Source organism: Vulpes lagopus, chromosome 2 (genome assembly GCF_018345385.1).
Source record: "Vulpes lagopus strain Blue_001 chromosome 2, ASM1834538v1, whole genome shotgun sequence".
Classification (NCBI taxonomy): domain Eukaryota; kingdom Metazoa; phylum Chordata; class Mammalia; order Carnivora; family Canidae; genus Vulpes; species Vulpes lagopus.
The window spans coordinates 115,092,242-115,118,927 of record NC_054825.1 but is presented as its reverse complement, the minus strand read 5'-3'; the positions used below and the strand labels follow the sequence as shown (position 1 = coordinate 115,118,927).

At 41.8% G+C, this 26,686-nt stretch overlaps 1 protein-coding gene across 2 annotated transcripts in view; it reads right to left on the bottom strand.

Annotated features, from left to right (window-relative positions):
- Positions 1 to 18,625, bottom strand: part of NUS1 (NUS1 dehydrodolichyl diphosphate synthase subunit) — a 28,928-nt gene extending 10,303 nt beyond the window's left edge. Inside the window, exons 1-3 of one of the 2 annotated variants that reach the window (XM_041744054.1) lie at positions 18,072 to 18,625; positions 2,998 to 3,123; positions 2,143 to 2,292 (exon numbers count right to left, since the gene is read on the bottom strand). In XM_041744054.1, the coding sequence (XP_041599988.1) occupies positions 2,143 to 2,292; positions 2,998 to 3,123; positions 18,072 to 18,486 (691 nt within the window). In that variant the 5' untranslated portion in view covers positions 18,487 to 18,625. The remainder of the gene's footprint in view (positions 1 to 2,142; positions 2,293 to 2,997; positions 3,124 to 18,071) is intronic. The other variant, XM_041744053.1, reaches the window with a different exon arrangement.
- Between the last annotated feature and the right edge of the window lie 8,061 nt (positions 18,626 to 26,686).

Genomic DNA, 26,686 nt, shown 5'->3' with positions numbered 1-26,686 from the left:
TTATATATAATTTCTAGAAAAGACAAAAGTATAGTAAAAAAGCAGATACGTAGCTGCCTTGTGTAGGAGTAGGAATGCTGATTAACTGCAGTCACAAGAGAACTTTTGGGGGTGACAGTATTCAGAGGGTTCGCTTCTATCAGATTAGTAACTTATGGACTGTGTACATTTTTACTTATCATGGGTTTACTACCCCTGAAGCCAACACCTGGGCTCAACACTGTAGCACTATGTGAGAACTGGCTACCTGAAGGACCACTTTTAGTCCCTGCATCACTTTCAGGACACCCTCGTAAATTACTCTCTGGTTGAGAGGCCTTACAGAATCCAGGAAACAGTCAACACTCCAGTAACCTACAATGAGCCCTACAATGGTCTACTTTCAATCTATTCATTCAGCCTGAATATTGAATACAATAGGCAATAAGAGAGAAGACAAGAGGAGAGCAGAGGAAGAAGTGAGTAGTCAGTGAAAGTCAGTACTCAGTGAGACCATGTGGTCAGAGAGCAACTGTGCTCTGTGACAGACACATTAAAAAGTGGAAGAAACAAGAATGGAGGGTCAAATAAATGACTGAGTTAGACAAAAAATGCATGATTAAAGTGTAAGATAAATGGAAATTCTATGTGAATGAACAAAAAAATGCATGTCTGAAATTGTATGGCTATAGAAGCTATCACTGGACATGAACTTGTAAGAAGTACTGCCTTTCTTCAAAAGGATCCAGGATAATGCCAGTAGGCAGAAGGACCATAAAGTTAAGGCAAAAAGTTCCTAGGGAGCTCTAGAAAGAATAACCAACTTAAAAGCTTTTTAATAAATCTTTAAAGGAAAAAAACTCTATAATGAAGGTTATACCTGGCATAACATGACAAATATAGGAAGTATATTTGGTATAAGAAATAGAATATTAAAAACAGAATAATGAATGATAAGATTATTTTCTTGGTAATGCCTCCTAAATAGCGGTTAAATTATAATTTAACAGATAGTTCAAACTAAAAAGACACAGTGAGAGGAGTGTGATATTAAAAAATAGATATTTGGTCTCTGTCCAGGTTCCTAGCACAGAGCTCCTAAAATCCTTGCAATTTCCTGAATGACAGGAGTATTTTTTATTATTCATAAGACCCCTTCCGCCATACCTGACTTTATGGTAATGATGACTCTTGGTGGGCCTCTAGATAGCTTTAAGATAGGAACTAATTGCCAGAGAAACCAATCATGCGATTACAAGGCTGAAATTTCAGCCATCCCTTCTAACCTCCAAGTAGGGAGGGGAGGAGAAGCTGAAAACTGAGTTCAATCCCTAATAGCCATTGATTTAATTAATATTGCTAACATAAAGGAACTGCCATAAAAACTCCTAAAAGGCAGGGTGCTAATAGCCTCCAGGTTGATGAGCACAATGTGGTGCTGAGAGGGTGACTTGCCCAGAGAGAGAGCATGGAAGTTGACTGCACCCCCTTGCCAATATCTTGTCCTAGATGGACCATTTCTGAGTTGTAGCCTTTATAATCAACGGGTGAATGTGTAAAGTTCCCTCCTGAATTCTGTGAGCCATTCTAGCAAATTATCAAACCTCAGGAGAGAGTCACGGGAAACCCTTATTTATAGGCTGTTGATCAGGTGGTCTGGGCAGGTGACAAGTGCAGGTGGCTGAAAACTGCAACAGGCATCTGCGGGGGGGGGGGAGTCTTGTGTAACTGAGCCTTTAAATCTATAGTGTCAAACACTGACTCCAGGTGGTTAGAATCGGAAGTGAATTGAATTGCTGGATACCCATTCGGTGTCTGGAGAACTAGAGAAGTCACTCTTGGTATAGGAAAAGCATCCCAGAAAGGGGGGGTGGGGGGAGACAAGCAAAAGTCCTATATTCAAGGATATTTATCACTGCCCCATAAATCCTCTAACATCCTCTCCTTTACCAGTAAGTCCTCATTCAAGTGAGTTGACTACAAATTTCATGATCTCAAAACCATTTTCACGTGTGGGTCTTGAAAATTTCAGAAACAAGGGTAACAATAACAAAATCAGGCTTTATTGTATAAACAGAACCTAGATGTTCTCCTTCATACCGTAGCCCTGTGGGATAAAACTAATAACATACATATATATATATATATATATACAGGACTTACTAAGTAAACTGTCTAACATGTCTACATCCAAATCTGCGGATCTCTTTTGCTGCTGGGCTACTAATTGGCAAAAGTCCTGAGCAGCTCTCACAATATCTGCTTTTCCATCTTCTGGGGAGAGCACCCTCACTGCCGATCGGCAATTTAAAACTGGAGGAAGAAACAAACAGGTTAGGAAATAAAACATCCTGTTCCAGACATATTTCAAAATCCATTTCAAGAAATATTAAGCTCAGACTAAAATAATAGTTCTTATAGTAAACAAGAATCATTTAAGTCCTTCAAATTCAGACAGTTAGCAGTTACACAAGACCAAAATGAAGACTACGGAAAAAATGTGTTTCCGTGGAATAGGTACTGTCCACTTTATTAGGCTCTAATTCTATGGGACTTATTTTATAATTGATAGGATTCTACATAACTGACAGCAATGCCAAATTCTTGTCTATCGACATGCAAATTATTTCTTGTCTAGTAGAGGTTCAATTATCTTCTCTGTAATGCCACAGAAACACTAGTTTTGCTTCCATTTACATGTTCATTTCAATATTTCTGATCTAAAAATATGTCCATTCTCTAGATTCTCTTTCGAACTAGTTTCAAAATCCACCTGATACCTGGCTGTTTTTGAGTTAAATAAAATCTTTAACGTGTTTTTTTTTAACATCTATGAAAGTCATAATTTTATTGTTTTCTGAAAATTATCTTTGAACAAGATGAAGAAAGCAAAGTCTAAATCTGATCATTAAAGATGGTGATAATAAAGACCTACAGGGTAGAAAGAATGAATGGATAACAGAATTTGCCTTGAAACACAAAACTGCATAAGTTACTCAATTTCACACTCATGCTTACCTTGATCATCTTTGTCATTACTATTTGCAAATTCTGGTGAGTATTTGGAACAATCTAAGCCCAGAAGTTCCTGCTGCTGTTTTAAAATTTCATCCATCAATCTGGAATTATTTCTTTTGAAAATACCTTAAAAAGAAAAAAAAGTAAAGTAAATAAGTAAAGTAAATCCCAATTAGGTTAGTTTATCCTCTTCAATAATTAGTGGATGTTTGTTGTGAAAACACTGTACTCAGAACTGAATAAATTCCAAATGAAGTAGTAACTGACTGAACCTAAACTAGAATCTAAAAGAAAAGTACAACAAAACTCTGTTAACACAAGAGTCTGGAGTCAGAATAATGTAAAAAAAAAAAAAAAAAAAAAAGGCAAGGGTGATTTCTTAGTCAGTATGCATATGATAAAATTAGACTGAGAAAGACATTTTAAGAGATCATTTACCTGAAACCTTATTTGCAGATTAAGAAACTGAGACCCAAAGTCCTGAAGAGTCTTGTCCAAGAATTTAAAAACTGCAGTAGTGATTTAAAGCCCTTCTCTTCTTGACTCCCAGTCCGATGAACTTTCCTTGCAGAGCCACCACATGTATTCAATACTATTACCTTAATGTGATTTTTTTTTAAAGATTTTTATTTGAGAGAGAGAGAGAGGAAGATAGTACATGCACACATGGTGAGGGGAGAGGCAGAGGGAGGAGTCTCAAGCAGATTCTGGGCCAAGCCTGGAGTCCTATGTGGGCTTGATCCCATGACTCCAAGATCATGACCTGAGTGGAAACCAAGGATAGGATGCCCAACCAACTGTGCCACCCACGCACCCCTTGATTCACCTTTTTTTTTTTTCTTTGATTCACCTTTTTAATTTTTTTTTTTTTTTAATTTATTTATGATAGTCACAGAGAGAGAGAGAGGCAGAGACACAGGCAGAGGGAGAAGCGGGCTCCACGCACCGGGAGCCCGATGTGGGATTCGATCCCGGGTCTCCAGGATCGCGCCCTGGGCCAAAGGCAGGCGCCAAACCGCTGCGCCACCCAGGGATCCCTGATTCACCTTTTTAATGGTAAGGGGAATTAGTATGAATTATGTAAAAAGTAGAGAGAATCCACAAAAGTAACAAAATCAAAATTTAGTAAATTCAAACAAAGCATGGAAGATATATTACATGAAACCGTGTTTTATCCTTCAACTATGCACAGAAAGTAAACTTTTAACTGCCATTAGGTCATTGAGAAAGATGAAGGAACTATGTGACATAAAAATATACAATTAATAAGGAGAGCTCTAAAAACCAGTGACAAGTTTTTAGTTGTTTTCAGAGGATCAACTTTCTAGTGGCCATTGGCTTTTTACCCTTTATCCTATTCCTACTCCATATTCTCAGTCAGATTTGACTTTAACAGCACTTCAACGATTAACTGGGAGAGAGAACACAATAAATATACATAAAATAACAGAGAATCTGCTGAATCTCCTGTATACACATGACAACCTGGTGGTATACATGTAACAGCAGTTCAAAGATAAAAAGCAGTCTCCCTTGGTAGGGAAAAGCTTTGTAAAATAAGCAAGACTTGAGAAACTTAAAAGAAAATGAAGAGGATACTGTTTTTAAGAAAAAAAAATACTGAATACCCAAAAGACAGACCAATGTTGCTGGGGCAAAGGATCTGAGAAAAGGGGACAGGTCTAATTTTCATTTCATGTTGCCTAACAAACAGGTAACCAACAATATGCAAGCAACGTGGGAATGGTGGAAATGTATAACTTTGGGAAAATTAACCTCGCAATTAACCTGACTACAGAGAAAGTCAGGCAGCAGAGTACTGTGATAGTCTATTCATAACTTGATGAAGCAACGGAAGGAGTTCATTAATAGAAGAAGAACTGAGAGAATGAAGAACATGACTTAATTAGAAATGAACACAAAATTCCACAGCTTTAATCCTAGCTAATAGAAAATAATTAACTTTTTTTAAGTGGGAAAATTCTAGCAGAGAACTGGTTTGAGGAAAACATAAGCTTAGTTTTAGACAGCTGATGATAGAATATTTAGGCAAGGGGTACTGAAAAAGTGATTAAGACATCGGAGGGAAGCACATTCAAAAGTGTCATCCACGTGGGTAGAGATGTTAACTGTTTTGCTCACCAGGGGCCAGCACAGTGCCTGGCACAGAATACTCAACAAACAAATGTCCGCTGAATGTCTGCCGAAAGAAGACAACAGGACAGAGACTAGACTAGGGGGATCTCTTTAGGGTAAATTACATTTCAGCTGGCCTATGAAGAATTAATTAGAAGAACTGTACAGGGGTGGGGCTGGGAAGGTAACAACACAAGACGGAGGACAGAGATGGAGACATACATTTGGGAGTCATCCTCAAGGTGAAAGACAAACACACAAGTGAGAAATGAGATCTCCAAAGGTAAGGACGCACACATGGAGAAGAACAGGGGCCAAGGTCATGGCTCCTTTAGGAAAAGCCAGGAAATATAAAAGAGAACATTTCATAATACCCATATCCAGAGTGAGAGTAAACAAAAAAATATAGTCCCAAATACAAACAAAATTTTTGAAGGAAGGTGATTAATATCAGAAGCTATTTGAAAAATAATGTTTAGTACAGTAACACTTGGGCAACAATGCAGATGTGTAGGACATAAACATCTTCAAGTCAATCGTAAAATTCACATGTACAACACAAAGGCATATACTACGAAACAACTATATGATACAGGCTTAGGAACGGTACAAGATTTCCAATTATTTATGCAAATAAAAAATAATTTAGACTACAATTTCAGTCTACATCATAGGTATCAATTATGGAAAGCATATGAATTTTAAAAACAATGCAAAATATCCACAACACTACTGCCAGGACATGGAACTTAGTAAAATGTTAACCAAATCTATTTCTCATATGAGCTAAAATTATTCATTTTAATAGTAAACCTACCAGTAGGAATCCTTGCTTTTGTCTATTTACACCACGCTGATCCCTTCCTTTGATACTCTCAAGATCTGCTTCAGTTCTCACTAACTCACTCATCTTTGCTGTAGCTTCCAGATTAAAACAGGAACACGTTACAGGCACTCTTGCTCACTCCAAATCAGTGGGTGATACTCTTTATCACCAAAATGCTCACTCTCTCTTCTCAATCTGTATCCTTTCCTTAATCTTTCTGAAGTGTTACCATTAGTGACTACCCTGCTTCCTTCTCAAAATTCTATCCTTACTCCAGCTTGTCTGAACACCCTTTCTTGGTTCCACTGCCAACCTGCTCCTTGGATGGCCCCTTCTCACTTCCCACTGAATCCTTTCCCACTTCCCACCTGTAACTGGAGGTTACTCCTAGAGTTCCTATGTCAGCCCTCTCTTTCTGTCCATGTGCTCCTCTTTAAGTCTACTCACCCACAGGACTGTACAACCACTCAGGGCCAGGACAAATATAAGATGAGCGAGGCAAAACTTAAGGGGGCGCCAAAAAACTCAGCAACTAAGATTAATAATAACTTAATGTAATGTCATTAACAACTTAATGCAAAAACATCCACCATGAACAAAACATTGTAATTTTAAGTAAATGCAGGATCAGCATTTTGTTAACAATTCCAGTTCATTCAAACTATCTAATTCTACCTGTAAGTTCTATGAGCATCTAAAAATGAACAAACCTAAAACTTGGCAGCTTATTTTTTAAAGCTAGTTCTCAAACACTTATAGCAAGTTTAAAAAAAAAATGGAGGAGTACCATAAGTGTAAGACTTATATGCCCTTAAGGAAAAGGTCTAGACGGGAATAGGCAATATGAGAACAGTGAATGTATAAGATGGTAATACAAAAGGTGATTTGAAATCCTAACTGCTGTTAAGCTATCTATATAATCAGAAGGGGGGGAAAAAAGCATAATCCTTTTTGTTGTTCTATTTCTAATAAAGGCACCAGTACCTGCCCAGTCACCCAGACATCTTCTCTACTCTCCAGTATTTTCACTGCCACCTCCAATGCCCTATTAATATGCTAAATCCATATGCTCTCCTACAGTAATATTTCCCATATCCATTTGTTCCTTGTCCCCAGTTCCAAGCAATAGTCTTTTTCTTTAAAATATTACAATCACCTTCCAGTAGGTCTTCTTACCCCTTCTAGCATGTATTACTAACTAGACTGAAAACCAGATTAATCCTTGGGTTCATCTTCAATCCTGACATATTCTAATTTTAGTATCTCTAATGGCTCCGAAAATGTTTACTGTACCAAAAACATACTGCTCAGATCAGCATTAAGATTGCAGCCTGTGTTCCATACTTGGTGGGTAGAAATAATTTGTTTATGAAACAAACGAATCTATTTCTCTATAATACTTTATGCCAGCAAATTAGAATTGCTTTTTGTTCCCCCCAAAACATCTGACATGAGTCCAACCTCCGTCCTTTATGTTACCTTCCCAGCCCCGTGCCCTTAAAAACTCTTCAAAGGCCAGCTAAAATGTCACTTATCCTCAAGAAGCCCTTCCCAATCCCATAGCCAGATATGCCCCATTCCTCCTCGGACTCACCTTCACCCCCTCCAAACACACATTTTATTCAAAACTCCATACTAAACAATATTTTACTTTTTATTATAACTTAATCCTCCTACAGAACTGTAGTTTTACTTAGGAAGTTGTGTCTTACTCATCCCTTTTCCCCTAAGGCACCTTCCACATAGCAGGAGTTCAATGTTTATTTAATAAACTGAATTATCAGTGCACAAAGAGCCACCTAACAACAAAACCTAAACGGACCTGTCACGGAATGGAATTTTTAAGAAGTCTCCAGGAACCTCTCACAATAAATAAGGTACTTCCTTAGCGCACAGAGGCAGAAATTCTGTTAAAAAGGAAGAATACACAGAGGCACAGTTACAAACTTATCTTTAATAAAGATGTTCGTAAAGTTATTTTAAACACAACCTTTGTTTTGGCTGATTTGGATGGAGAAATTAAATACAGAAGTCACCTCTTGAGAGGTGTTAAATACATAAAGCACAGTATCAGCAAGATGATTCCTTATACCTCACAGCTTGCCCCATCCAGAAATCCTGGTTATACACCATGTTAACTCTCTCACTTACCTATAAGCAATACTATCAACTTAAAATTTTCTTCAGGATTCAAAGTGTACCCACACATATTTCACATGATACACAAGAAATCCAGCAAGATGTAAGAGTGCCTTTGACTATGACAAGCAATTCCTCCGATATCATAGTATGACATTAGGCAAGTATTTATACTTGTGGAGTTCTTTTTCTCGTAATTCAACTTGTTTGTCCTCACAGGATCTAAACAAAAGCCAAAATGTTGTCATAAAAGAAACTACCACCAAAGTAATTTTATGTAAAAGGAAGTTGAGACATTTGTTCAGAAATAACTGACCTAAGGGAAAACAATTACAAATACATTTTTGAGAAAATCATATTTTACAGAATCATACAGTAATAAGCTAAAAATAATTATTTTATCCCATCTTTTTACAGATGAGGAAAGAGACCCAAAAGGTCAAGCAATTGTCCTTGGTCAAGAGTCTAAGACTTTGGCCTGAAATCCAGGTCTTTTAGATTCTACTTATTCAGTTTAATAACTATTTCTAATCTTGATAAACGAACAATGCTAAACCTACTTTACTAATATACCCACGAAATTTTTAATTCCCCTCCCCCAAAGTTGAACTCTTATTAAATACATAAAACTAGTTTTACAAATAAGTGGTATCTTTAGAAAGAACTAAGACTAGGGCTCTTTTTTAAAAGGCTTTTAAAGAAGGTTTCACAGGGCTAACAGTTATTTAAATTCCTTAAGAATGATGTGGGGATGTAAAATAAGTTTTTGCAATGATATAATTTAAAGAATGTCATATTATGTTTTGTTGCTCTACAAGTGTATCTCACATACTCTCAATTTCCTAACTGTAAACTACATGTAAATACAGAGAAAAAAGATATATGAAAGGACTATTTTTTAAAACACACACATGTACATGCACACATGAACATCTATAATTTCCATAAAAAATATAAACAATTATGCCAGGACTTCAGAAAGGCTACAATGTTTTTGGTATTACTTGATAAACTTTAACTGTATACTTTGGGGGCCAAATGTGAACTTTTTATAGTCTTAAGAAATATCTATTTTAAATTCTAGTATTGAAATCTACTTACAATGCTCAATGTTTAGACAACAAGGTAAGGTAATGTCCCCCAACCATTCATCCTAAACTGAGTGTCCCCTAACCTTACCATCATAGTACTCCCAATGTTTAGTATTTCCCAGTCTTTGTTCTCATACATGTGTAATCCTGGCTTATATGATCAAGTAATTTTGTATCCTGTTTTCTTCACCTGTATAATATGTATCCTTCCTTGGTGCTATCTCTTGATTATTACAATTGCATTATTTAACAAAAAAGTCTTTGCTGACTTGGTTTAGCTCTCAAAACTTAAAAATTAGTACTTCCAGAACTGAGATCATTACCGCTATAGCTATTGCATACTCTCTCAGAATTTAGGTTTTCATCATATTCAGGGGAAAAAAAAATGGCAGTACAACTGGTGAACACAGAAATTAAGTGGAACAAAAGGCATTATATGAGGTCAGACAGAGACGTAGGCAAAAGGGTAGTATACAAAAGGGTCTATGGGCCTTGGTAATGAGCTGAGAAAATATTCCAAGTGTGATGGGAAGCACTTGGAAGGTTTTATTCAGAATTTGAATGACATTATCACAAAAGATCACCTTGCTGATGAGTGAAGAGTGGATTATACAGGGGCCAGAATATAAATGAAGACCAGTAAGGTGGCTACAGCAATAATCCAGGTAAAATATAATAACTCAAACTGGAGTGACTGCAATGGACAACCAAAAGAAGTGTTCAATTTGGAACATATTCCAGAAGGCAGGCCAAGGAGGCCTGTTTATAGATTACAGGTGTAATATGATAGAAGAGACTCACGGAAGAGATCTAAGTTTTTAGCTTGAGCAACTGGTTGAAAGGTACTAGTATTTTTTAAGATAAGAAAAACTGGGAGACAGGTCTGGGGTGGGAGGGAAATTCAAGAGTACTGTTTTGGACATGCTGAATGCCAAATAAAAGTGAACCTGTTAGTGAGTTGGATACGGGAGTCTGGAATTATGGGAGAGATCAGGACTGGAGTTACAAATCCTGGTAAGAGCATTTAAGGGACACCTGGTAAGACTGGAGAAACCATCTGGGACAGGGGTCAGCAAACTACCTGTTTGGAATACAGTCACACCTGTTCATTTATAACTACTTTTTTGGCCTCACTGGCAGAGCTGAGTAGTTGTAACAGGGACCTCTAACCTACTAAGCCTAAAATATTTAGTAGCTGGCCCTTTAAGAAAAAGTTTGTTGATCTTTAACCTAGAAGACAGAATGAAGGAGGGAACCACAAGGGCATATATACATATACGCAGTACAAAACTCTAGGACACCCAACATTTAGAAGTGGAAGAAATGAAGAGAAGCCAGGAGGCTCAGAAGGAACAGAGAGCAAGACAGGAAGAAATCCAAGCTTATAGGATGTCATGGAAGCCAGGGGAAAACTATTTCAAAGAGAGTGGAATTAAGTATGTTCTATCCACCTATCAGATTATATACTGTATTCAGGTACCTTACTGTAGTCTTTTGAAATTTCTACTATATTCATTGAAATGACATTTTGGAATTAGAGGTTTCAATATTTAGTCTACCCTTTCACTCAAGCATGGGTAACTGTACATTAACTGGGTAATACAACCAGGACATACATACTTCTTTCAAATTAAGTAAGAAGGACTTTAATTAGACAAGTATTCAGGCAGCAAATATTCCTTAAATACTGCTTCTTTTGAAATTTATGTGAAATGAATAATCAACGCCATAAAACGAGACTTTCAAGCACATACTTAATATCTTTTTTAAAATCTGAAATTAGAATGTTTACCATGGTTCTCCCTTCTCTTCTATAGAAACAGACTTCAAGAAACATCCAGCAGCGAGTATTTATAAGACAAGGGAAGGGAGGAAAGAAAAGTGGGATAAACACTAAAACAATCTCTCTTAATTATAAACCATCTAACCAGTTATGGAATTAATATAATATTTCTTTATAAATAAATGCCCATCCTTCAAAATGGCCTACTTTCTATCCTTTTAAACTAGACACCTAAGTAAGTTACCTAGTGGTTACCCTCACTTAATTTTTCTAACAACCCAATTACGCTATCAGAGGCAATCTTCAGAGAAGAAAATATATACTTATGAAGTATTTAAAATTAAAAAAAAAAACTACCATGAAAACTTTACATGACTAAAGCAGTCATAACAAAATCAATCTTAGATGCCATTAAACATTTTTATTTTGAGAGAGAGCCCCAGGCTACTTCACAGAACAGCAATTACACTGGAATAATAAGCTTGTTGTAGCAAGGGAAGATACATGTGTGACGGTGGTACGGCATAATGCAACAAGTACCGGGCTTCCAGTTCCAACTCTTCAGCAAGAGAGATGGGTAAAATTACAAACCATGTGGGCTTTCTCAGCCTCTGGGCGCACATTGTAAAAATGAGAAGAATGTCTTCACAGACTCTGCTTACAGAACAAAGAAATGGTTCAACACAGAGCAGGAGTTCCATAAAATTAATTTTAGTTGATTAAAAATGTATGCCCTGTGATTCATAGGATAAACTTTTGTATTAGTGGTATAAAGAAAATTCCATTTGCCTTCAAATATGTTACAAATCATTCCTATTACCTGTAGATAAGTTCCACTTTATCAAGGCTTTAAAATGACCCAACATAATTAGGAATAGTACTAAAAGTGACTATATTATAGTCATATTCTCTTACCAGTGGAAGTCAGTATAGCAAAATGGTTAGGTATAAAAGCTCTGCAATAAAATCTAGTTCAAATTCTAGATCTGGTCCTTACTAGATATGGGTCCTCGGCTTTCTAAGTGTCAGTTTCTTGATGTGTAAAAGCTGCTAAGGATTTAATGCACTTCTTTGCATAATTTCTGGTAGACAGTAAGAATTCAACAATGACTATTCCTATTAAGTAAGGGTTTATTTTCAGACACAGATCCAGTACTATGGTTAAACAGAAGGGTACTCAAGAGAATGAGGTCATTTCTAAAGCCAAAAAAAGCAGAATAAAGCTTTTCAAAGTCAGCAACACTGGGGATGAAGTAGTTCAGAGGCTATCTAGGAAGTAGCAGGGTAGACATTATAAGGATTAATGGTAGCCTTTTGCCAGGTAGCTAACTCTGACACAAAAAGAGGACTTTCCAGGATGCTAAGATACATGTAAAATTCTGCACAAGACATGAACTACACAAAGGTGAGGACTAGGACCAGATGTTCCCTGACATGAGTTTCCACATTGAGGAATACGAGCACTCCAGTTTATATTGCTCATTATATCAAGATGTAATCGCAATACAACCGGACTTCAAAACTTCCAATTCTATGTTCCAAATATAATAAGAACAATAAGTACTTAGTAAAACCATATTTCCCAGTGGCATCTGGATCACTGAGCAAAAACATAACTAGGGCAAATTATGTTCGTTTCTCTCCATTATTTTAAGGTTCCTGGGTGCTCATGTTGGGAAACCAATGTACAACACCAAACTACACACTGTAGGAGAAGCAAATATGAAAAGGATAGATAGCATCTGTGGAGCTTACAATCCAGTAAGATGATCCAGGCACATATATATGACTACTGCTTTAGAAAACAGAAATACGGGGATCCCTGGGTGGCGCAGCGGTTTGGCGCCTGCCTTTGGCCCAGGGCGCGATCCTGGAGACCCGGGATCGAATCCCACATTGGGCTCCCGGTGCATGGAGCCTACTTCTCCCTCTGCCTGTGTCTCTGCCTCTCTCTCTCTCTCTGACTATCATAAATAAATAAAAATTAAAAAAAAAGAAAAGAAAAGAAAGAAAACAGAAATACCTTTAGAGATACACCAAGTTCTGAGGAGATTCAAGGATAGAGCAAGAAAAGCATCGAAGAATCAAGACAGGCTACATAGAGATGATAGGATGGACTTAAAAGGATCAATGACAGCCTTCTGACAAGTAGACAGCCATTTGTCAGGGAAAGGAGAAGAGCCCTTCCAATGGGAGAGAACATCAAGTCCCCTAAACCTGGGATACAGCAAAAGGTATATGAAATAGTAAGAATTAGGCCGGGGAGGCTGGTAGTACTGGACAGTTTTGTTTTGTTTTTTTTAAGTACTGGACATTTTTAATTCCAGTGTGAGAAATCTGTACCTAAAAACAATTTCAGAAGACACCTAGTACAGATTTTATGACTTTACAACTATGGAAGTAACACCAGAAAGAGCAACACAGAACAAAGACTCCTGTTCTCTTGTTGCTGAATCCTCACACAGAAGGCAATGCCTTATTCTGGATCACTCCAACTTGTGGGAACTAATACTAAGACCCTGCCCAGACTACCTCACGCATGAAAAGGAACATGAAGAACAAATAATTTGAAGTAAGGCAAGTAGCAGAATGTCCCTCAGTTTGTGCTAGCATTAAACTTCAGCGTACAGAGGCAGTATGCAGTTTGATAAAAACGGAGGTGCTCAGGTCCCGCTCCCCTAATTCAGTCTGATCGATAATACCTTGAATCTCTGTTAGAAGCATCCCCAACGACTCACTCTTAGATGGTCCACAGGTCACATTTTGAAAAATCCTGCCCTACTGCAAAGTCCCCAGCATGGCACCGATATGGCCGGGCAGTAAGAACAGGTCCCATCACCAAAGATACTAACACATACCCCGACAACATGGAGCTAAGCGTACTTCAAGTGAGAGCCAGGCAAGCACAGCACCCCTAAGGCTGTAGCTCCAAAAGCCCCTGAATTCCAGTTTTTGTGCCAACCCAATTACGGTCCTTTCTTCAATTATAATCATGGAGTCAAATTAGGCAAATCTCTTTACTAGAATTCTGATGTTAAGAAATTCCTGAGAAAACAACTCCAATTTCTAAAATATGAAGCAATTACTGGCAGAAATTATTTGAATCAAGAAATATGGCAGGTAAACGAAAATGAAAAGTTCAGTTTTGCTGTCAAACCAAAATAAATATCAATGGGTCTTATTTTTTTTTAGTCTCAGGACAAAACATAATCTAGACCCAATTACAACTGATTAAAATGAATGCTTATTTAAACTCAAATTTTTAGGTGAAGAGGTACAGGCCAGGGAAAAATGTAAGATGGTACAGGAGCTTGTCTCCAAGATGCGTGCTGTCGTCAATCCCTGCCTACCCCGCATCCTTCCCACGGCTGCCTCTCTCCCATCTTTCCTAGCTGTTTTCTCACGGAGAGGTGAAGTCTATTTCGACATTTTGGTTTGGGGCAGACCTGTGACTTCTCAAACCAAGAGAATACAGCCAAAGTAACACTGCAAGATTTCCTAAGCTCAGCCAAAGACGCCTTGCAAACTTTGGCCTTTGGCCAGGTCACTGGGAACACTCTTTGAAGGAAGTCAACTATGATCTGACTACCATGAGGCCACTATTAAATGATAAAGTCCAAGCCAGCCATGTAGAAGGACTATGTGAAGGCAGATGACCAACCTGCCTTCATCTATTCCAACTCTCACAAAGCAGGCATCAGACTTATGATAAGAAATGTGTATGTCCCAGCCACTATGTGACTGCAACCTTATGAGGACCAATCCCCAAAATAACTGACCAACTGAACTGAGTCAACACAGAAGTTGTTTTAAACCACTATGCCTTAAAACAAAACAAAACAAAACAAAACAAAACAAAACAAAACAAACTAACCACTATGCTTTGGGGGTAGACTACAAAGCAACAGAACAGTCACCCAAGCCTTCACCCTACCTTATTTCTCAGCTTTTCTTTTCTTTACACAAACTTACATAGTATATTTACTGTTCCCAACACTACTTGGTGCTGTTGTTCAAGACTGTCTAATAGGAATGCTACCAATAGGGAATTCCCTATTCACATATGGGGCGGGGGGGGGAGAGACAGTGGGGGAAGAGACCAGGGCTGTGGCAGTGGGTAGAGGATTGGAGAACACTACTGTTCATGCTAATTCAAATTCCACCTATTTTTGCAAGTGTCACCTCCTTCCTGGTTATGGGCATATGAGGGGTAACCCTGCTCCACTAGGAGTTTTTTCTTTCCTTAAACAGTCTCTGCCACTCAGCATTTATATATTATTTTTTAGTAGGCAACCTGAACTTGAGATATTTTAAGTCCTTGAGAGACACAATTTTTTTGTATTTCTTTGTGTCCCAGTACTTCAAAAACCATAGTAAAGGGGATCCCTGGGTGGCGCAGCGGTTTGGCGCCTGCCTTTGGCCCAGGGCGCGATCCTGGAGACCCGGGATCGAATCCCACATCAGGCTCCCGGTGCATGGAGCCTGCTTCTCCCTCTGCCTATGTCTCTGCCTCTCTCTCTTTCTCTCTCTGTGACTATCATAAATAAATAAAAAATTAAAAAAAAAAAAAAAAACCATAGTAAAGTACTCAATAAATATGACATTTGTTATTTTTTTTTAAAGTTAAATACCTATGCAGAAATAGATTTAAATAAAAGTCTGTTTGGGATAACTCAATAAAGCTTAAGTAGCTACACTTGCCTTAAAAAGGACAGTTTTTCTCACATATCCACACACCTCCCTTCCTCACCTCCCTCAATCTATATTCAAAGGTCAACGAGGCTTTCCTTGGCTACCCGACTTAACACCACACCCCCTCTTCTACTACTGCCTTTCAACATTCCTATCCCCTTTCCCTGTTTTATTTTTCCTCATTTCACTTATGATCTACTTTATCACGTATTTTACTCATTCATAACATATGTAAGTTCCAGGAGCACAGGAATTTTTGTCTGTTTTGTCCACTGCTACTCCCATGCCCACACTAGTACCTGGTATTTAACACACGCCCATTGTCACTGCTGAATGAATGAATGAATGCATGAATGAACCAAAACCAAGAGTGGGTAAATCAAAAGCCTCTTATTTTAAACAATGAAGTTATCCCCTTAAAAAATAACTAAAACTGCTTCTAGAGTAGGGCAAAAAAGGCCCTGAGTCTAGTCACTGGCAAGAACTTTAAAAGTCCCTTTCTGTGTTCAGTCAATGGCAGGTTAGCTTGACTTCTTCCTTTTCATTAACTGGTTTTTCTTTCAGCAAATATGACAGAGGCTATTTCTGAACCACATCAGCAACTCAGCAGCAGAAATTGCTGGAACAAGGAAGTGCAGCAATATGACAATCTGGGTTGGGAGGCACAGCCACCCAGGGAGACTGTGGAGCTAGACCTCCGCCTTCCCTCCTGGCACGTCAAGGTACTTGCTTTACAGCAACCACCTGTATACAAGGGATTCACCACACTGTTTAATGGCTTCGAGTAATTTCCATTTCTGCTCCTCACTTCTTTCTTTCCCCGCTTCCTAACAGTCTCGTGATTTCTACTGGTCTGCTGACTTCTTCGGCAAGTCCCATAAAAATATCAGCCCCTATTAAACTTTACCCCTACCGGTTAACCCATCATTTGACGGTGACACGCTACTGAGTCACCAGACTCCTCTGCTGCCTGCGAGGAAGGGGACAGACCAGGCAAGAGTAACCCCGTCCAAGAGTCACTGTCTGGCCTCCGCCGCGCCGTTGGGACAAAACCCCACTCTTACGACCCACCTCCCTGACGAAGATTTTAAGGGAAAAACGAAATCAGACTGTAGCTTCCGCGGGGCGCGGCAGTAACTTCCGTGACCGAACTGGGGGGTTATGCTGTATGCTGGCAAATCGAACTCCAATAAAAAAATTAACATAAAAAAAAAAACCCACCAAACGTGGGACAGCTCGGGTGGCTCGGCGGGTTAGCGCCGCCTTCAGCCCAGGGCATGACCCCGGGGTCCCGGGTTCGAGTCCCACATCGGGCTCCCCGCGTGGAGCCTGCTTCTCCCTCTGCCTGTGTCTCTGCCTCTCTGTCTCTCTCTCTCTGTCTCTCATGGATAAATAAATAAAATCTACAGAAATTAAAAAACAAAACAAAACACGTTCCCTTTCTTTCCTTCGGCAGGTACACCGAGATTACGGTAGGCACCACCTCTTGGTCTCTCCAGACTCCCCTGCTTTCAGGATCCGCGGAGGCCGAGCCTGACATGGAGAGCCTTCCCCAACCTTCCCTCCGACTGCATTCAGGGTCCAGCCGAGGGCCTACTTCCTCGGCGAGAGCCTCTCTCCGGGGTCCTCCCAGCGGTTTCGGACTCGTTACTAACCACGTCGCCGACGCGCGCGGCCGCCTCCCGGGGGCCTGCGGGGCCGCGCGGGCCGAGATGCCACCGTCCAAGGCACCGGCTTGGCGCGGCGCTCAAGGCTCCGGCCACCCAGCGAGGGCCCGACTCTTCCACCGACCGAGGCCGCCCGCGGGGACAAATAAATGCATTCCCGCGACCAGAACTTAGAGGAGGGGAGCACTCTGTCCAGCCCTGCGCTAGCCGCCAAGGACCGAGGGCCGCACGCCACCCCAGACCTCCGAAGGCTGGGCGACCGCCTGCGGTGCTGCCTCCCGAGCCCCCCCGCCCCCACCTATTTCCGGAACCGCGGTTCCAACGCCACCTGGCCCCGACCCTTCCCAGCCTCGCGGCGACCTAAGAGCAGTTCTGGGAATCTTCTCGGAGGGAATCACACCGGCGTTAACGGAGGGGCAAGCGCGGGGCCAGCGCAGAGGCCGGTGATCCTCTTTTGTGACACTAGGGCACACTGATCCGTCTGCCTACTGGGGCGCTACAAAGAATAAGCAGTGTTTGGGGCTTGGGTCTTTTTTTGTGTGTGTGTCTTTTTTTTTTTTTTAAATGCACAGAAAGCGGCTGACTCGAACACAGGGAGACACAGGTGTTGGGGAAATCTTATCTCTCTTCCTCGAAAGCGCTGGCACCGTACTCTGCAGTTAAGGGCCTCGGGAGCGGGCCAGCTGGCGGAGCCGGCGAGCGGCACGCCCCGGGTCCCTCCTGCCCGCGCCGGACCTCACCTTGGTGGTCGTAGACGCTAATGTAGGAGATGCCCACGGCCATGCACCACACCACGAGGCTCGCGATGTCCGAGAAGCTGGGCTCCTGCTCCTCTTCGGTGACCACCAAGCCCATGTGCACCGGCAGCTTCTCCAGGGAACGGCCGTCCGCGCGCCAGCGCAGCCGGGGGTGGGCGGCGGCCGGGCCCGGCCTCCCGCGCGGGTGCCGGGGGTGCCGGCGGTTCCTGCCGGCGGCCGGGGGCTTGCGGAGGGTGAAGCCGAGCGGCGCTAGGACCGCGGCGGAGGCGGCGCGGCAGCAGCGCCGCCAGATCCAGTTCCAGGTGCCGAACCGAACGCGGAGCCAGGAGGTGAGCGTGCGGTGCAGACAGAGCAGCGCGTGCAGCACCCGCCACACCAGCTCGTACAGCCCCGTCATACTCTCGTGGCGCCCGGGCACCCTCTACTCCCTCCCTCCCACACCCGCGGCGCGACGGCTTTTTATCCAGCCCTGCGGCCGGCGCGGGCCATCGCTCCACGTTCCCCCGCCCCCCACGCCCGAACCCCTTTCTACTGCCAACACCTCACCTCGCCCCCGCCGCCATCTTCCTCCTGCCGCGGCGGCCCCGCCCCCACGAGTACATGGACAGTTCTGATTGGGCCGTGCGGGCCTCTGACGCGGCGCCCGGGGCCGCGGATGTGGCCCAAACCCGCGCGGCCAGGGAGGGCGAGCGCCTGCGAACGGAGCGGGCCGGGGGCCGCGGGCGCCCCCTGGAGGTGCGGAGGCCGAGGTGCAGACGCCGCCAGCCTTGGCGGGCAGGCCACCTGGCTCGGAGATGGGAACGCGCGAGGTCAGGGACTCCGCGTCCCTCGGGGCCTTGGGTGTCTCCTGCGGTCTCCTTTAATGGCTTCCAAGGAGTAGGCGTGGCCCGACGGGATTGGAAATTACGGACGCCAGAGAGAACCTCGGAAAAGAAGGGAGCGTGCAGCAAGTGTGAGGCTGGGGATGAGCGAGGGTCTCGGGAAGGAAGTGAGTGTGCAGACGCGGGAGCGTGCCCCGACACAGGGTCTTCGGTCAAGCCTTGAACCTGAGGTCCGTCCTTCCTAAAGTGCGAATGGAGATCTTTACTAATGCTTTTTTTTTTTTTTTTAAGATTTTATTTATTTATTCATGAGAGACACACAGAGAGAGGCAGAGACACAGGCAGAGGGAGAAGCAGGCTCCATGCAGGGAGCCCGATGTGGGACTCGATCCCAGGACCCTAGGGTCATGCCCTGAGCCAAAGGAAGATGCTCAACCGCTGAGCCACCCAGGTGCCCCTTCATTCTATCTTCTTTTTTTTTTTTAAGATTTTGTTTATTTATTTATGAGAGACATAGAGAGTTAGAGACACAAGCAGAGGGAGAAGCAGGCTCCCTGCGGGGAGCCCGACGTGGGACTCGACCCGGGTCTCCAGCAGCCCGCTCTGAGCCGAAGGCAGATGCTCACTAAACCACTGAGCCACCGAGGGATCCCCCGAGATCTTTACTAATGTTCTTGCCACACGATTTTGCCTGTGTCTTTCCCCTCTGTATGGGATCCTTGCTGGCTGTCTGTTGCTTAATGCATAAAATGGGGTTCCACGGCCTGGCAATCGGATCGGTTTATTCTTTTGTTCATTCAGCGAGCGATGGCTGGCTACCTGTATGACTGACCCGGGTGACCGACACTGGGGGAACCTGCCCGTGTACCCACACCATCCCCTTCACACAGCCTTATGCTCCAGCCAGTCAGGCCTACAAAGTGTTCCTGCGGGCCAGTCTTGTACTTCCCTGCAGCAGGCCTGTCCCGTTTTTGCCCCTTTTGCTCTCTTCCTTTCTCCTCGATGTCTAGCTCCCCAGCAGGTAGACAACCCATTTCCTAAGCACCGTCTTACATGCCAAGTCCTCAGTGAAAGGTGCCCCAGTCCATTAAGTGTCTGCTTTCGGCTCAGGTCATGATCCCAGGGTCCTGGGGTCAGCCCCTCATGGGGCTCCCTGCTCAGCAGCATCTGCTTCCCCCCTCACTGTCTGTCCTTCCTCCCTGCTTCTGTTCTCCCTCTCTCTCAAATAAATAAAATCTTTAAAAAAAAAAAATTCCCTTTGTCCCCTAGCGGGAAATGTCTTCCTCCCTGTAAATCTCACCACTGCTTGTAAAATTCCCAGCTAATTTACAGCACTTTCCATCTTCATGTACAGATTTACCCTTGGAGAATATAGGGGTTTAGGGGCCCCAACACTCCCCTCCTCGGTCAAAAATCCTAGTATAACTTTTGACTCCCCCAAAACTTAACTACTAACAGCCCACTGTTGACCAGAGCCTTACCAGTAACATAGACACTTGATTAACGCGTATTTTGTATTTTATATGTATTATGATCCATATTCTCATAATAAAGTAAGCTGGAGACATAGAAAATGTTATTAACAAAATCATAAGGAGGAGTACGTTGACAGTACTGTGCTGTAGCCAAAAAAAAAAAAAAAAACCTACATCGGAGTGCACTCGCAGAATTCGTACCCTGGGGTTGTCCAAGAATTAAATGTGGGCGTATACATGTAGTATTATTACGTGTTTATATGTGTTTATATAACACATATAAAACAATTTCATTTGTGTAATGCCTACCTACTCTTTGTTCTCTTAAGCCCTTTCTCCCTTTGGGAAACATCTGATAACATCTTGGCTACATACCTTACTATTCCAATCATTATCACTTTTTGGACCGGTCTCATTTTCCAAGACTGACCACTTTATTTTGAAACTGGAATCTCATGTTCCTCTCAAAGTTTTCCTCTCTTTGGCAGTTCAGCCTAAGGAACTGAAGGCTGAACACCATGCATACCCTACACGCACTTCTACCTCTCTCAGTTTCCTCTGCACTTTTGACTCCCGTGATGGACAAAGAAGAGGGAGATGGGAAGGGCAGTGACCGGGAAAGCCTGCAGTCTTCTTCCTCACTAGCCACTGCTGGTGTTTATGTGATTCCAGGATGCTCTGCTAAGGAAGCTCCCAGGCACGAGTCCTTCTGAAATTTGGGTGTGGATTCCAAAGGACATCTCCTTACACACACACACACACACACACACACACACACACACTTAACCAAAGGGGTTCTGATCCCATATCTATCTGACAGTACTCACCACCCCCAACATGAAGATCCTGGCTCCTCAACTGTTTTGTTATTTCCTCCAAGAGTAACCAGAGGAAGGTTCACAGGTCTCCCGGCTTAAAAACATCCAGCCTCCAAGGGTGCCTGGGTGGCTCAGTCGGCTAAGCATCTGACTCTTGATTTCAGCTCAGGTCGTGATCTCAGGGTCATGATCTTAGGGTTGTGTGATTGAGCCCTGCATTGAGCCTCTCTGTCTCTCTCTCTCTCGCTCAGATAAATAAGTAAATATTCAGCCTCTACAAGGAAGTAGGGAGGAGGCCTCCACTTTTCTTTTTCTTTCTTTTTTTGCGTCTTTCAGTAGGCTAGGGATGGAAGTGTCCGGTGGCTGCTCTCAAATTCTAGCTATTTCTCTGCACTTAGAATGAGGTAGGTTTCCTGCACCCCAATGTTTCTGGCAGCAACGTCCACAATAGCCAAACTGGAAAGAGCCCAAATGTCCATCGGCAGATGAATGAATAAAGAAGATGTGGTATTTATATATATAGAATGGAGTATTACTCAGCCATCAAAAAATGAAATAAGAGATTCTTAACTCTAAGAAACAAACTGAGGGTTACTGGAGGGTAAGTGGGTAGGGGGATTGGGTAACTGGGTGATGGGCATTGAGGAGGACACATGATATAATGAGCAGTGGAAATTATATGCAACTGATGAATCCTTGAACTCTGAAACTAGTAATATACTGTATGTTAATTAATTGAATTTAAATAAAATAAAATTTTAAAAAAGAAGATGATAGGTTTGATGCCTTTTGTTTTCTGCCGCAATTCTGGGATAACAGGAAAACGTAATAATATCCTATTGGGCATATCCGTTCAATCCAAAGTTTATGCACTTCTTTCTTTTCTAAAGAATTTATTTTGTCATTTTCAAAAGAAAGTAGTGAATGGGGCACTTTTAGGAATGTTAGGGGTTCATATGAATATAACAAATTTTGGACTTTTTTTTAAAGATTTTATTTATTTATTCATGAGAGACAGAGAGAGAGAGGCAGAGACACAGGCAGAGGGAGAAGCAGGCTCCATGCAGGGAGCCGACGTGGGACTCAATCCTGGATCTCCAGGATCACACCTGGGGCCGAAGGCAGGCACTAAACCGCTGAGCCACCCGGGCTGCCCAAAATTTTGGACTTTTTTTTTTTTCGGCTAAAGTACTTTATTTTTTTTAATAATAAATTTATTTTTTATTGGTGTTCAATTTGCCAGCATACAGAATAACACCCAGTGCTCATCTCGTCAAGTGCCCCCCTCAGTGCCCGTCACCCATTCACCCCCACCCCTCGCCCTCCTCCCCTTCCACCACCCCTAGTTTGTTTCCCAGAGTTAGGAGTCTTCAATTTTGGACTTCTTAAGCATAACTCCCAACACCAAGTTCTACCAGAGGCAGAAAAATGCAGAAAGAATTGCACAGCTTCAGAAAGATAGCAAGTCTCTGACATTATGGGGACATACATACTGTGTGATTCCAAGTGTATGACACTCCTGATAGGTCATATTGACATCCCTGCTATATCTCAGTCTGGTTCTGGTGCTTGTTATTCTCTCTTCATGTTTTGTTTTTGCCTTTTAGAATGTGTTGTAAGTTTTATTTGAGGATTGGATGTGATCTACTTGGTGAAAGGAAGTAGTGTGAGCAGTCCTTTAGGATTGTGGTGGTGACGTGGATGGAACTGGAGGGTATTATGCTGAGTGCAGTAAGTCAATCGGAGAAGGACAAACAGTGTATGTTCTCATTCATTTGGGGAATATAAATAATAGTGAAAGGGAATATAAAGGAAGGGAGAAGAAATGTGTGGGAAATATCAGGAAGGGAGACAGAACATAAAGACTCCTAACTCTGGGAAACGAACTAGGGGTGGTGGAAGGGGAGGAGGGCGGGGGGTGGGGGGGAATGGGTGACGGGCACTGAGGGGGACACTTGATGGGATGAGCACTGGGTGTTATTCGGTATGTTGGTAAATTGAACACCAATAAAAATTAATTTATTAAAAAAAAACATACCCCCCCCCCAAAAAAAAAAGGATTGTGGTGGTGAGATGCAGAGGATGGGAAGGGTTCTGCACTCCTATGATCAGGCCTCAATCTTTTAGGGAGGCTGCACCGCTGGTCTGTGAACTCACAAGTGTTTTCAGTTCCCCAACCCACTCCCCCTCCCTGATGTGAGCCAGGATGGCTGGAGAGGGCTGGGGTTGGGTATTTCCCTTCCCCAGGACCAGATAAAAGCCCAGTAATTTAGATCATGATAAAATAGTTTCTCTGGAGAGCTCATCTTGTTAAGAAGAATAGAATGCTCTGGCATATTTCAAAAATGGTTGCTTTTCTCCTGCTGCTGCCAGAAGCGTGAGGTGGTTTTTGTCTCTAATATTCACTTGGGAACCTGGTTAGTTCTTGAAGGTAAAAATTACGTAGGTGTGGGAGACACACGTAAGAGTGTCAGCCTTTTCCACCCCACCCCCCAGACTTTTTAATTCTCAGTCTTGTCCACTCCAAGCCTCCAGCAATTTATCAGTTACAGTTTGGGTTTTTCTGCCATAGTACTGGTTCCTGAAGAGGTCCCGGCTGAGGGCTTTCTGCTCCTAAGTTGTGATTCTCTGCATTCACCTGTCTCTCTAATATGGGGAGCTAGCAGTTTGCCTTGTGACCTCACTTCTCTTCTGGATCGAAAAAGAGTTGTTGATCTTTGAGTTTGTTTGGCGTTTTTATTTGCTGTTACAAGATTGATAACTTCCAAGCTCCTTACATGATGGATCATAAACTGTGAGTCCGCTACCAAATTTTTGAAAGCTTTATTAGAATACAGCCATATCCATTTATTTATGAATTATCTATGGCAGAGTTGAGTAGTTGCAACAGGGACTGAAAAGCCCATGAAGTCTCAGATATGTACCCTTAGATCATTTACCAAAGTTGGCCAGCCTGGCTTAGATTACAAAAGTACTTAAATAAAAGGGTCTTTATTCTGATTGGTTTCTAGAGGCTATAAAGTGCTTACATAAGTCTAATCTTCCTAGAATTCCCAGAAAATAAAAAACCCAAACTAGGTACTGGATTTTTAAAGGGGGGAAAAAAAACCCTTTCTCACAGAAACTGCTAGGTCCAAAATCTAAAATAAGAATCCAAAATCTTTGGGTAAATCACACTTGTCTGATAGTTTGGGTTTTTAAAAAGTCTGTAAGATTATGCCTTAGATTTGTCTTCTCATAAAGAGACTAGTTAATCTGAACTTCCTGAGTTCTTGTACTATGTTATTGATCACATACTTTTACTCCCACATAATGTTTAAAAATAGGAAAAATGTAAAATTATATGTTCAACCATTTAGCACTATGTAAGTTGTATGTCAGCATTATGATCTGTAGTATGTTATTTTATTTTATTTTTAAATATTGTATGTATTTATTTGGGAGAGAGAGATAGTGAGAGAGAGCATGAGCCGGGGTGGGGAGAGGGGGTGGGTAGGGAGAAGTGGGTGCCCCGCTGAGCAGGGAGCCTGACATGAGGCTCAATCCCAGGACTCTGGGATCATGACCTGAGCCAAAGGCAGATGCTTAAATCCACTGAGCCACCCAGACGCCCCTGTAGTATGTCATTTTAAATAGAACTTCCAAGGCCCTTAGTTAACTTTAATGGTTAAAAATAATATTAGGTCAGGTTAATTGATTAATTGGTATGAGTTACATAGAAAACTTCTAAGCATAGAATACTGAAACATATGTCACCAGTTATATATCTATCCACAGAGTAGATATATATCTTATGTGTACACTATATATATATGCATATGTACATATATTGTATAAACACACACATATATATGCTAAAATAGATCTTAGTATATATACGTTAATGTGCATAGCTTGTACTTCATATATAAAAGATTGACCAGGGGCTCCTAGGTGGCTCAGTCAGTTAAGTGTCTGACTTCTGTTCAAGTCATGATCTCAAGGCTCTGGGATCCAGCCCCGGGTGGGGCTCCTTGCTCAGCAGGGAGTCTGCTTGTCCCTCTCCCTGCTTGTGCTCACGCTCATGTGTGTGGTCTCTCTTAAATAAATAAATAAAATCTTAAAAAAAAAAAAGATTGACCAATTTGACTACCTAAAGGTTAAAATTTTTTATAAGACAAAAAAAAAAAAAAAACATCATAAACCAAGCCAAAAGAAAAATGATGATCTTGGAGAAAATGTTAGTGATGTATCTGACAAAACAGAGATAATAGCCCTACTATATGAAGAAATCCTACAAATTGCTTTTTACAACAAAAGACAAAGACCTGATTTTTTTTTTTTATTTACTTATGATAGTCACAGAGAGAGAGAGAGAGAGAGCCAGAGACACAGGTAGAGGGAGAAGCAGGCTCCATGCACCGGGAGCCCAATGTGGGATTCGATCCCGGGTCTCCAGGATCGCGCCCTGGGCCAAAGGCAGGTGCCAAACCGCTGCGCCACCCAGGGATCCCAAGACCTGATTTTTTTTAAATGGGCAAAGTGTACAGATAGATCACTGACAGAAGAGGAAACACAAAGGCTCACAAGCATAAAAACGTGCTCGACCTCACAAGTAGTCAGTGAAGTGAAAATTAAAGCAATGACATATTGTTTTTTCACTCATCGAACTGGCAAAAAGTAAAGACTAAGGGTAAATGCTGATGACCATGTAGAAACATCTACAAACATTGCTGCTGACTTGGTACATTTGGAGGAGATAATCTTTGTAAAATGATTTGATAGGATAGGTTATAATTAAAAGTGCACATAACATAGGGATTCCATTTTGAAATTTCATTACATTTCCAAGTGCACAATTATCATGAGCTGCTTTTCATATAATACATGGACATTTATTGTCTATCAGACAGTATTATTTTTAGTGGCATTTGTGATTCTCTTTTCTTTTTTAAATGGTTGGTAAATTAATCCTAAAGCAGAAATTAGTACTGTAAGCCTGAATAACAATGATCTAACACTGGGTAGGGCAGTTTGTGTGTGTGTGTGGGGGTGTGCTGTGGGGAGAGAATAGGTGAGAAGGAATAACTATATCCTGAGTATTTTTCTGAAACCAAGATAGATTGGGATAAGGACACTCTAGAGGCAATTGTCAGTGGCTGTTTTAAAAGTTGAATAGTGGCTATTAGATAAAATCCTCTGTATTGGATTCCTAAAAACAGTTTTTCGTGAAAGCCTATAGAGAATATTAGAACAATATTCTACCTTAGAGAGAAAAAGATAGGGAAATCTATCATACCAGCTCTTCCCTGTCAGAGCAGATACCATCTAGAATAAAGGCAATCCTAGAGCTCAGAAACAGTGCCAGTAATGTTACTGAATTGAACTGCTAAGATAATCTATTATTATTACTGGGATGATACCAATTCCACAAAGTTCATTCTTACCACTGTGCTTTGGGGCACGTTGACCATTCCCTGAGGTTTCAGACTAATAAGCTGGCA